Source organism: Pseudophryne corroboree, chromosome 6, assembly GCF_028390025.1.
Source record: "Pseudophryne corroboree isolate aPseCor3 chromosome 6, aPseCor3.hap2, whole genome shotgun sequence".
NCBI classification, from domain to species: Eukaryota; Metazoa; Chordata; class Amphibia; order Anura; family Myobatrachidae; genus Pseudophryne; species Pseudophryne corroboree.
Window position 1 is genome coordinate 456818130 of NC_086449.1, and position 13612 is coordinate 456831741.

General features: G+C 46.3%; 1 protein-coding gene across 1 annotated transcript in view; it reads left to right on the forward strand.

Moving 5' to 3' along the window:
• Positions 1–12341, forward strand: part of SELENOO (selenoprotein O) — a 67797-nt gene extending 55456 nt beyond the window's left edge. The window contains exon 9 of the mRNA XM_063927150.1: positions 11342–12341. Coding sequence (XP_063783220.1) covers positions 11342–11536 — 195 coding nt within the window. The 3' untranslated portion in view covers positions 11537–12341. The remainder of the gene's footprint in view (positions 1–11341) is intronic.
• Positions 12342–13612: the final 1271 nt, after the last annotated feature.

Consider the following 13612-nt stretch of genomic DNA (forward strand, 5'->3'; position numbering starts at 1 on the left):
TTCTAAGCAGCTCTTTAGGAGAGCCACCTAGATTGCACCCTTCTCGGACGGGCACAAAAACCTAACTGAGGCTTGGAGGAGGGTCATAGGGGGAGGAGCCAGTACACACCACCTGATCATAAAGCTTTACTTTTTGTGCCCTGTCTCCTGCGGAGCCGCTATTCCCCATGGTCCTTTCAGGAACCCCAGCATCCACTAGGACGATAGAGAAAAAACATTTCCTGTCAGCACATACAGCAGTGCACTGGCCTCCGGCTGCTCATTCACCCCCACCCCAAACTGGGTAACCTGTGTCCTGACCTCTTCGTGTTGCAAGGGGGCGGGGCTTCAGACGGGCACGGGGGCGGAGCCTCGGAAATAGCTCCGAGACAGCAGCCTCCTGTCAAGACCCTTCCCCTCTTTTATGAGGCATGTTATTGTATAAGCTGCAGCAGGAATGGTATGCTGCAGCAAAAGCATTTATGGTTTGATGGTCAAGGGGGCGGGGCTTCGGACGGGCACGAGGGCGGAGCCTTGGAGCTATCTCCGAGGCTCCGGCCCCATGCCCATCCAAAGCCCCGCCCCCTCGTCCATCAAACCATAAATGCTTTTGCTGCAGCATACCATTCCTGCTGCAGTGCAGCTTATACAATAACATGCCTCATGAAAGAGGGGAAGGGTCTTGACAGGAGGCTGGTGTCTTTCAGGAGAGCTGGGTCCCTGGATGTCAGCTGATGGGACATGCAAAACCATGTGAGTAGCAGCCCACACCAGGCCCTGAGGTCTCCTATGTAAGTGGTGTCTATGTCAGTAAGTTTTGAGGGGCGTGTGTGTGTCCCTAAGTAAGTAGTGTCTGTCAGTAAGTAGTGTCAGTAGGTTTTGCGTTGTGTGTGTCAGTAAGTTTTGTATTGTGTCAGTAAGTTTTGCATTGTGTGTGTGTCAATAAGTAGTGTCTGTCAGTAAGTGGTGTCTGTGTAAGTTTTGTGTTGTTCCGTGTGTAGTATGTTTTGCGTTGTGTGTGTGTGTGTGTCAGCCAGTCCTGCAAGTGTGGCGGTACGCTCCGGTACGGCGTACCATTAAGAATGTGTCCGCCAGTACGGCATAACCCCGCCACACTGTAAAACACCACCACCAAGCTCCTAGACTTTGCTCGGAGGCGCCGCCAGCACCTTCATCCTTTTCCAGGAAAAGGACTGCTGGGAGCATGAAGGTGATGTAATCACCCTCCCGCACCTGGCAGACTGGCAGAGAAAAAGTGACGGTGGGGTGCCTGGCCAGCGGTGTGTGGGTGTTATTCAGTATACCAGTTTTTGGGATCCCGGCGCACAGTATACTGGCGCCAGAATCCCGACAACCGGCATACCAACACCTTTTCTCCCTCCCAACAAGTACAATGAGGCGGCAATCCCGAGTTTTGCTGGTGCAGTAAGATTTATTGATCCAAAATCTTACTTAATAAATCTTACTGCACCAGCAAGACTTGGGAGTGCAGCCTCATTGTACTCTGTCCACAGCTTGAAAAACCGAAGGAGGGCACTGGAGCAAATATTCACATCATAACAGGATGAGTGCTGGGTACACATCTTATATATAATATTTTTTATTCTGTAACCAGTGACACATCCTGCTGTCCTTGTCTCTGGAGTCCGCAGGGACAGGGGGTGTCTGTGCCATGGATTCACATAATATATAACCACTCCACCTAGTGTCACATGGTCACATCCCTTAATGACGTGACCATTCCCACGGCGCGCAGGCACAGTACCACTGAGAATTTTTTTTTGTGTGCACCACTGGTGTCAGTAAGAAGTGTCTGTCACTAAGTAGTGTTTGTGTTAGTACATTTTGCATGGTGTCTGTATCAGTAAGTTTTGTGTTGTGTTTGTGTGTCAGTAAGTAGAGTCTGTCAGTAAGTGGTGTCAGTGTCAAAAAGTTTTGTGCTGTGCGTGTGTGTCAGTAAGTAGTATTTCTTTTTCATCCACTAGGGGTCACTGGAGTACTCTTGGGGATATGGACGGGCTTCCGTAGGAACAGCACTGAATATTTAAATTTAGTAACACTCCACCCCTCCATATCCCCGAGCACATCTCAGTGTTTTTTCTGTGCTGAACGTGGCAACACCTGAATAACTGAAGTCACGGTTTTTTGAAGAAACTTTTATTTTTTCTTTTTCTTTTTTCTACTATTTGGACACATCCCTTTCCCCCTTCCAAAAGGCAGGGTCAGGGATAGTGCAGCTGCTGATAGCAGCACGGGCGTGTCGGGCCTCTCTGAAAGAGCTCCCTCACAGCCCACACATCCTCCTGCACAGGCTGGCCGGCGCTTGTTTAAGAAGCCCCGTCGGAGCCTCCGCACGTCTGCAGGAGTAAGATATGTGAAACGGGGCGGTCAGCTCCCGCTGCCGCCCCGACGTGGGGGTACATAGTGCTTGGTGACGCCGCTGATCTCCCCTCTCAGGCGCCGCACGTTCGGCCACAGACCTCCGTGCAGGCACCGCGGCTCTCCCCTCTCAGGCGCCCGCACGTTCGGCCACAGACCTCCGTGCAGGCACCGCGGCTCTCCCCGCTCAGGCGCCCGCACGTTCGGCCACAGACCTCCGTGCAGGCGCCCGCACGTTCGGCCACAGACCTCCGTGCAGGCACCTCTGATCGACTCTCACAGGCCGCCGGCCGCCGCAGCGCTAGCTTGATTAGCTGACGCTATTATACAGGAGCCCACCGCTGGGAAACACGAGGCACATAGCGCTCTACGATACCCGCTGGGGGCCCACACGCTGCGCTGCCGCTGTACTAAGTTAAAAGAGCAGGCAGCCATTACAGGGGGGACCAATAATAATGAAGCAGAGAAATACTGCAGCAGCAGATAAGAGGCTGCAGGGATTGTTACAGTATAATCAGTGAATGTAACCAGCACTAGGATTATATGTATAAGTTAGCAGGGCAGCCATTTTTAACCATGCTTCCTGTGTCTTCCTGCTGTGATTCCAGAACGTTCCAGTACTACATCTCTACTCCACCGGAGGCGCAGGGGTGTTAGTGGGAATTTGGGATCACATTTCATAGTACTGGCCACGTGTACTGCACTGGGCCAGATATATATACAGAGACACCTTATTGCTATTTTACTGAGTCGTGCAGGTGTCTGTTTTTTGTGTATTGTATTGTCTGTCGCCATAATGAGTAAGGCACCAGCAAAAACTAAAAAGCATATTTGCAAAGTATGTGGCAGTGTGTTACCGGATGCATCTACCACATGTAAAGTATGTTTTGTGGATTCCGTTCAGAATACCATTTCTGCTCCGGTTTTACAACCAATTTCCTCACCGGACCCTCCGTGGGGTATGTTAGTAAATGTACTGGAGAGATTTCAGACAGAAATGACCGCGGCTCGTCTGGAGCGAGAAACGTTAAGATCTGAGTCTAGGGTGAGACCGCCAGATCTACCGGAGGCGTCTCAGCCTTGCGTAAGGTCCAAATCCATTTTGGGCAAACGGGATAATTTTCATATGTCTTATGATTTTCCAGTGTCTGCTATGTTGCATTCTGACGATTCCATGCCAGACCTCACGGAACACGATGAGGGTGAGGAAGGCGCAGTGGAGTCAGATAACGAGGATGTTAACAGTTCCGGCATTGATGATCTCATCAGAGCGGTACGGCAGTCTCTAAGGTTTCCTGAAGCTGAGCAGCCTCTCACCAATGATCAGGTCGTATTTACTAAACGACGGAAGACGCCAGTAAGTTTTCCTGTGTCGGATTCTCTAAATCAGATGTTAGTAGAAACACGACAGAATCCAGATAAACGGTTTTCTATACCTCGCAGATTTAAGTCTAGTTATCCGTTTCCAGACTCGGTAACGTGTACATGGGAGAATCCACCAATAGTTGATTCTTCAGTGTCAAAGCTTACCAAGAAATTAACCATACCAGTGCCAGCAGCTACTACGCTTAAAGATCCTTCAGATCGCAAGATAGAAACTATGCTAAAAACCATGTATGTAGCAGCAGGTGTGATGCTAAGACCTGGATTGGTTGGCATTTGGGTAACTAAGGCGCTCATAATATGGCTTACAGAACTCAAATCTGCTTTACAGGACGAAAACCTGATAGTTCTGGTAAATCAAATGATTGAGGCTGTAGAGTATCTCTGTACAGCGTCTACTGACGTCTGTCAGCTCACTTCTCGTATTTCATCTTCGCTAGTTACGGCACGAAGAGCACTCTACCTGCGTACTTATCAAGCGGAGGCAGAGGTCAAACGAAGTATAGAGGCGTTGCCTTACGATGGCAAGAAGTTGTTTGGTCCAGAATTGGACGCATGGATTAAGGAGGCTACGGGAGGTAAGTCTGTTTTCTTACCATTGCCTCCACCTGCGCCAAGAAGAAGGTACGCTGGACCTTCGTTCAAATCCTTTAGACCTCAGCCCTTTCGAGGACGTGGCAGAGGATCAGCCACGCCTGCTAGACGTGGTCGAGGACGTGGTTTCCATCAAACCAACACAACTCGCCAAGACGCTAAGGTTACCGACAAGCCAGTGGCATGACGGGTTACCAGCCCATCTCGGTTCTCCAATTGTGGGAGCACGCCTTCAGACGTTCCATGGGGCGTGGTTCCACACATCCGCGGAGGGCTGGATTCGCAATTTAGTGTTAAAAGGTTACAAAATAGAGTTCGACTGTCTGCCGCCTCTGCGGTTTTTCAAGACAGGATTGCCTCTGTCGGACGACAAGAGGAGAGTTTTGCAAATTGCCATTCAGTCCTTACTGGATTCGGCAGTGTTGATTCCGGTCCCTGTACACCAACAGGGTCAGGGTTATTATTCAAGCCTGTTTGTGGTCCCGAAGCCGGATGGCTCAGTCAGACCAATATTGAACTTAAAGGGCCTCAATCAGTACGTAACTTACTACAGATTCAAAATGGAGTCTCTACGTTCGGTGATTGCGGGGTTAGAGACCAAGGAGTTTATGATTGCCTTAGACCTCAAGGATGCGTACTTACACATTCCAATTTGGCAGCCTCATCAGAAATTCTTACGGTTTGCAATACGCCAGAACCATTACCAGTTTCAGGCTCTGCCGTTTGGCCTGTCATCAGCGCCTCGGGTATTCACCAAAGTAATGTCTGTGATGATAGCTCACCTCAGATCCCTGGGAGTGACAATAGTTCCGTATTTAGACGATCTGCTCATCAAAGCTCCGTCTCAACAGATACTTACCCAACATGCGCTGCTAACATACAATGTACTGGTTCACCACGGTTGGATTGTAAATTTCAAGAAATCACATCTAATTCCGTCTCAACGCCTTCAGTTCCTAGGTATGATTCTCGATACGGTCAATCAAAGGATTTACCTACCACAACAGAAAGTACAAATGCTACGCCATCTAGTACAATTAGTGCTCAAGCCACGCACAGTGTCGGTACACTTGTGCATTCGCCTGTTAGGCACAATGGTGGCAGCGTTCGAGGCGCTTCAGTTCGGAAGATTTCACTCTCGTCCATTTCAGCTGAACGTGCTTGCCCAGTGGTCGGGCTCGCATCTGCAGATTCACCACAGGGTGAGGTTGTCACCAATAGCAAGAGTATCTCTGCTATGGTGGCTCAAGGAACACAATTTAACCGCAGGAAGACGGTTCGGAGTTTGCAATTGGATAATTCTAACTACGGACGCCAGTCTCAGAGGTTGGGGAGCGGTAATTCAAAATTGTCAGCTCCAGGGTCTCTGGGCGGATCACGAGAAATTGCTGTCTATAAATGTTCTAGAACTCCGCGCAATTTTCAATGCGCTACGACAAGCAGTGCACATGATTCGCTCTCAGCCTGTCCAAGTGCAGTCGGACAATGCGACAGCGGTCGCATACATCAACAAACAAGGAGGAACAAGAAGCCGCATGGCAATGCGGGAAGTAGCTCGAATCCTCAATTGGGCGGAATGCCACCAGGTGATATTGTCGGCCGTGTTCATTCCGGGAGTGGACAACTGGGAAGCGGATTATCTCAGTCGTCGGGATTTTCACCCAGGCGAATGGTCATTAAATCCAGAAGTGTTTCACATGTTGGTTCAGCGATGGGGTTATCCTCAGGTGGACCTGATGGCATCTCGACACAATCATCAAACGCCCCAGTATGTGTCCAGAACAAGAGATCCAAAGGCAGTCGCGGTGGATGCTCTCACTGTCGCGTGGCCGTACAGTCTTGTGTATCTGTTTCCACCGTTTCCGCTGCTCCCTCTGGTGCTAAAACGGATCAAAAGAGAGTCGCTCACAGTCATACTAGTGGCGCCTCATTGGCCTCGGAGAGCTTGGTTCTCGGATCTTCGAGGATTACTCGCAGACGATCCGTGGCCGCTCCCAATACGTCCAGACCTGTTACAACAGGGTCCGTTTCTTTACCCCGATTTAGCGCGGCTGCGTTTGACGGGGTGGCTGTTGAGACCGCCCTCTTAAGAAGAGAGGGCATTCCAGATTCAGTTATACCAACCATGTTACGAGCTAGGAAGCCGGTTACGGCAGCTCATTATTACAGAATATGGCTTGCATATATAGGTTGGTGTGAAGCTCGGCAATTTCCGACATCAGCTTTCAAAGTATGCCGCCTGTTGTTGTTTCTACAAACAGGGTTAGATGGAGGATTGCGTTTATCTACACTAAAGGTGCAGGTATCTGCTTTGTCAATTTACTTTCAAAGACGATTGGCTCTATTGCCGTCTATACGCACTTTTCTCCAAGGTGTACTCAGGGTACAGCCTCCATTCATTCCACCTACAGCGCCATGGGACTTGAATCTGGTTTTGGAGTTCTTACAGTCTTCATATTTTGAACCCTTACAACAAGTGGATATAAAGTTTCTCACTTGGAAAACAATTTTTCTCTTAGCCTTAGCTTCGGCAAGGCGTGTTTCGGATTTGGGTGCCTTGTCATGCAAGCCACCGTATTTGGTGTTTCATGATGACAGAGCGGAACTTCGGACGAATCCCGCCTTCTTACCAAAGGTAGTGTCATCTTTTCACATCAATCAACCAATAGTAGTTCCTGTGTTGACAGCACATTCTGGAACTCTGGATGTGGTTCGCGCATTACGCGTTTATGTATCCCGAACGTCTTCAGTTCGTAAGACGGATACGTTATTTGTTCTTTATGATGCTGCCAAGATTGGTTGGCCAGCATCTAAACAAACTTTATCCAGATGGATAAAACTGACCATACGTCAGGCTTACCTTCATGCTAGGTTACAACCGCCTACGTCAGTAACCGCTCATTCCACACGTTCTGTGGGAACTTCATGGGCAGCTGGTCGTGGGGCTTCTGCGACGCAGCTTTGCCGGGCGGCTACATGGTCTTCAGTGCACACGTTTGTGCGCTTTTACAAGTTTGATACTTTTGCGGCATCAGCATCTAGCTTTGGCCGCCTAGTGTTACAAGTGCCAAACAGCTCTCCCGCCCACGGGGGAAGCTTTGGTACGTCCCAAGAGTACTCCAGTGACCCCTAGTGGATGAAAAAGAAAATAGGATTTTGGTACTTACCAGGTAAATCCTTTTCTTTGAATCCATAGGGGGCACTGGACGCCCACCCAGAGCAGTTTTACCTACTTGTGGTTAGTTCTGAGGATCTTATGGTAACACACTTTCACCGACTGGTTCAAGTTACAAGTGCTGGTTAGGGTGTCAACTGTTTAGTTGTCAGTAACGTTATGTGTTAACAACGTTAGTGTCAGTTATGTTATATGTAATACTCCATTATCAACCTCTCTTAATTCCTGTTCGGCTCAGTAAAAAACACTGAGATGTGCTCGGGGATATGGAGGGGTGGAGTGTTACTAAATTTAAATATTCAGTGCTGTTCCTACGGAAGCCCGTCCATATCCCCAAGAGTACTCCAGTGCCCCCTATGGATTCAAAGAAAAGGATTTACCTGGTAAGTACCAAAATCCTATTTTTTGTCAGTATGTTTTGCATTGTGTGTGTGTCTATCAGTAAGTGGTGTCTGTCAGTTAATTTTGTGATGTGTGTGTGTGTCAGTAAATAGTGTCTGTCAGTAGGTTTTGCTCTGTGTGTATCAGTAAGTAGTGTCTGTTAGTAAGTGGTGGGTGTCTGTGTCAGTAATGCCCCTTTCACACCGCAAAAATAACCTGGTATAGACCGGGTATATTGCCGAGGCGACACGTTTCGATGTGCGTTTTGAAAGGGGTCATGGGCGAATTCCGGGTTGCCTGACCTAGTAATTCAACCCGGGAATAAAGCAACCCGGGACCCGTTCACTGCATAGGGAGTGGCGGCGCTGAGATGATCTCATCTCCCAGCGCTGTCTCCGCCCCCGCCCCTGATGCCGACTCCATCTCCGCCCACGGATGGCAACCCGAACTGGCAAATTGCCGGGTCGGGTTGGCGGTGTGTAGGGTCAAATGCCGGGTCCCACCCAGGAATGGACCCATTTCCAATTCCCAGGTGGGACCCGGCATTGTGATGTGAGAGCGGTATAAGTATTGTGTTGTGTGTGTGAGTCAGTAAGTAATGTGTGTCAGTAAGTTTATCGGTGTTGTGCATGTGTGTCAGTCAGTAATATCTATCAACAAGTGGTGTCTGTGTCGGTAAGTTTTGCGTGTGTGTGTTAGTAAGTAGTGTCTGTCAGTAAGTGATGATTGTGTCAGTAAGCTTTGTGTTGTGTGTGTGTGTAAGTAGTGTCTGTCAGTAAGTGGTGACTGTCACTCACATGGCATAGGCCACACACCCTATTTAGACCACACCCACACCACACTGATCACATCACTAGTCATACCACCGCTGCGCTTCACACCTCCTGCCGAGGCACACAATAGGCCCTTCCTAAATTTCAGCTCCAGGCCTATATGGACCTTCATCTAGCACTGATGCTGCCAGATATGCCCCCACAGTGCCAGATATGCCCCCACAGTGCCAGATATGCCCTCATGCTGCCAAATATGCCCCACAGTGCCAGATATGCCCCCTCATGCTGCCAGATATGCCCCACAGTGCCAGACATGTCCTCATGCTGCCAGATATGCCCCACCGTGCCAGATATGCCCTCATGCTGCCAAATATGCCCCACAGTGCCAGATATGCCCTCATGCTGCCAGATGTGCCCCCACAGTGCCGGATGTGCCCCCACAGTGCCGGATGTGCCAGATATGCCCCCTCATGCTGCCAGATATGCCCCCTCATGCTGCCAGATATGCCCCCTCAGTGCCACATATGTCGCCCCCCCCCCCCCCCCCAAGTGCCAAATATGCTCCCCCAGTGCCTGTTACTTACCCTCCGTCGCTCCCGCGCTGTCTTCTGAAGGAGGGACACGGAGCGCACAGCGTGCGCCTCTCCTGCGGGTCTATTAAAGGAAGTGCCTGTTCGTGAGCCAATCAGAGCTCACGAACGGGTACTTCCTTTTAATAGACCCGCCGCTGCTGCAGGAGAGGCGCGCGCTGTGTCCCTCCTTCACACTGCTCTCCCTGTCACACTGCTCTCCCTGCACTGACTCGAGTATAAGCCGAGGGGGCTTTTTTAGCACAAAAAAAATGCTGAAAAAGTCGGCTTATACTCGAGTATATATATATGAGTATATATATATGAATATATATATATATATATATATATATACACATACATACATACATACATATAAAGGGGTGGTGTCTAAGGGAGCTGAACCCAATGATATCTTCCAGAATTTGACCACAAATCACTTTAAAATAATTTTTTAATATATTTATATAAAAGTATTCAACAATCACAGTGAATAACAAATGGCTGACATAATCAAAATGCAGACATCAGATATGGACACCATATATTGTGGATAATGCTGAGGATTATCCACGAAAACGAAATTGTGGCTTATACCGAACTCAGCATTATTGTATTATTGTTTGCCTTACTGAGTTGGCATATTCAATACAAACCTTGCTGTGGAATCAGCTCATTCTTTATTACATCTGTTATTGCAAAGCCTGTTTTACTGATGTGGGATTAATACGATCATTTATTGGTCATCTATTCCTTTATGTTCTTACGACTTGTTTTTGATATTGAGCCCCTGATGAAGTCCAGTTGGACGAAGCGCGTTGAGTTTCTGGTTCGGATATAAGAACATCGGATATGCACTAATTAAGAAAACAACCACATTGGACTTACCAATTATCCGCAATATATGGTGTCCATATCTGATGTCTGCATTTTGATTATGTCGGCCATTTGTTATTCACTGTGATTGTCGAATACTTTTATATAAATATATTAAAAAATTATTTTAAAGTGATTTGTGGTCAAATTCTGGAAGATATCATTGGGTTCAGCTCCCGTAGACACCACCCCTTTCTCTGCATTTGTACTTCTGTACTCCGTCTAACAGGGAGTACGTCTTGAGGTTGAGCTCTTCATTTAGCGCTATTGTTAGGTTTACCCCACTTTCTCTCTCTCTCTCTCTATATATATATATATATTCTCTATAAACACACACACTCCTGCAAAAACATAATTGACAATTATTTTATGTTGCATGATGCGTGTGCTTCCACAATGAAACTGTAGTCTGATACTCCCTGTTGATCGCCCCACAATGAGGACAGTAATACTGGAGACACCATGCTACTCTGTGTTATAGCACAGCTATAGATTTTAACTTTGTCCCGTCCTTCATTACACGGCAAGTTGCTGCATGCAATTTTGTCAGGTAGGCCATGCCGATTTGTTGTTCTGATTCGGCTGGAAATGACATATCAAGCCGATATCGCTCTAGTATGTACTTGGCTTTAGAGTGTAATACAAAATGACATGACCATTTGTTTGATCAAAGTTCTGAAATCTCCTCTTGTGATTGCTGATAAGTGCATGTATATCTGCTGTAGGAAGCTATTTTATTGTAACGCTAACACACCTTAATGTTACTGTATTTTTAGTTCCTATGGTTCTTTGGCAAGAGTGACTAGTATTATGAAGCAGAGCTGCTTTAGGTGTGGCAGCTTGCCATTTTCTTTTCACTATCCCATCTGAATGCAGTGACCTGTATTACCTGTTACAAGTACATAGAATATGGACATGTAGGTTGGACCAAACGTTTAAACAGCTATGTAATCATTTGATGCTCATTATCATAATTTTAAACAGCACCAGTCTATAACCTTTCACAGCAAAGGAATTGGGTTATACATACCATGAAGTGGCATGCAACAAATTGTGTGAGAAGCTTCTCATTAGACCATACACTCAACATAATAGAACAACACAAGGTTCAGGTATTAATGTCAGCAGTCTCTCATGGAAATAGTGTAACATTCTCAAATAATTTCCTAACCGCTCATCTTTTGAAGAGCTTTATGTTTTCTTAATATATATTTTCTAACACTGTTCACTAGGTCAGACGAGTACTGAAAATGTTGGAACATCCATATGAAGAGGCATCCTTCCATGAGGTTCCAGATGTACCATCAGAAGAAGGGTTGGAAGAAGTGGGTAATGCCATCTGCGGACCATCAAACATCTCCAAGATTCCCTACAATAGCCGCCCTCCACTTTGGGCAACAGAGCTCTGTGTCACCTGATCTTCATAAAGGCCTTGTTCTACTTTATTCACAGCTTAAGAAAATGGATGTTCTTTGGCTTTAAATAAGGTCAACAAGGCTATATAATAAGTGCTCTTAGGTTTTCAAAAGTACATTTGGATGGTTAAAAAAAATAAAAATAAAACACTTATTTTGAGTGTATAAATAATATCCAAATGTAGTTTGTGCATGAAGGCAAAATATAAATTCAGGAAGCTGATATATTTTGGCCCGATTTTTACCTACTAGTACTTGCAAAATGTGCACAGCTTTCCAACTTGCATTTTACTTAGCCATTTACAGGCTAAAGCTGGGTACACACTCAATCACTAAGTACCTAGCCAATATCCTGGCCTGACATCAGAAACTGGGTACACAGTGAGTGATGTTAATAAAGGCTGGAACGATCATGTTCAGTCTTTATTTAGCATACTACAGGACGCTAGCAGTATCGTCTGCTTTGATGTGCAGCACATCAAAACTGACTACGTCATTAGCGATCACGGGCACCTGCATATCAAGAACACACACTGCCCGATATGCACCGTTGTGAGTGATATGTCTGTCCAATTCACCGGATCGGCCATCATACCGCTTAGTGTGTACCCAGCTTTCAGTAACATTACATTACACATAACATTAAGTTATGAGACAATCGGTTTCAAGCTGGGCAGATCAATAACGTGTTAGCAAATAGCCGGTGTTCTGGAACAACTTGCTTTGTTCTACGGTGTTCAAATTGATCTCATAATTTAATGTAACAATACTTTGTAAAGAGGATAATTGTATGTGCAATAAAATAATTATGAATTAATTGTATTTAATGACTTATACGCACAAATACTATGCTTAGACATTTGGGAGAATGACATGTATTTAAGGGAAAGTAAGATATTCAGGTAGCCACTCATGACTACTAGGTGCCTTTGTACAAACTACTTCGTTACAAGGGAATAGAAATTATAGTTTTATTTGACCATAATTAACCAGTAGTTTCATTGCTAGAGTGTTCACTGATTTTATGTGAATGGTTGACAAAGTTGTAGTCACTTCTTTTTCTTCCTATATGATACCTACATTTCTGCTTAAGTCTCTTGGAAACATGTACATCAGTTACTGTGGTCAAGTTATTACACCCACTGAATGCTTACACAATATCTATTAAGAGAACAAACAATTTGGAAGCTGCTCAATCATACCTGGAGATAATTATATATCAGGTGCTGGGAGGGGTCACAGACAAACAAACAAAGAGGAAGGGGGGGGGGCAAATCCCCACCCCCAAATTCCCTTCCGCACACTGAAAATTACCTGTAACCATCCCTGAATCTATCTGGTAATAAAATTCAGAGAATTTGTCACAAATGTTTGTAAACACATGTTTAGCTGCTGGCCACTTCACGGCTTCTCTGATACAGCAGTCCTAACTACTTGATAGCAGTGCCCACATTGGGCCATGTAATTTGTCACAGTATGCCTCATAATAAAGGCCATTACTAAAACAGTTCCAGACTGAGAGCTAACTTACCAGGGAGCCACCCCCAGGATCTCCCATTGGCACTACAAGGAACAGCATATCTATTAAACTAACTCAGTTATTCCCAGACTCTGTCCTAAAAGACCCCTAAAGCGGAGTACACACTATGCAATTTATCTGGTAATTATGGGAGTAAAGGGCCCCATACACTACAACGATATGCCTGAGGCTGAAGTCGGATGCAGTTTCCCTTGAACTTTCCTGGGACCTTCCCAGGAGTGATTCCATAAGATTTGGTACTTTTGTGCTATTTTTTTAGCGATTGATGAAGCCGCTACACAACGCATGCAATATATCGTACGGCATACAACTGCACCATGAGATATATCTGATGGGCTGGATAGAGGGCTACGGGGGCTGGGAGTGTCCTGAGAATACCAGTCAAACTTCCCTGTGATACATTGCATGCAATATCACATGCACAAAAAACACACTTTATTTATCCGATTCCATCCAATTCCGATCTATCATTAGTGCAGCACCAACAACGTAGGGGATCCTATCCGACAGCCACGGGGATGTGCATCCGATTGGATACGATCTAAAAC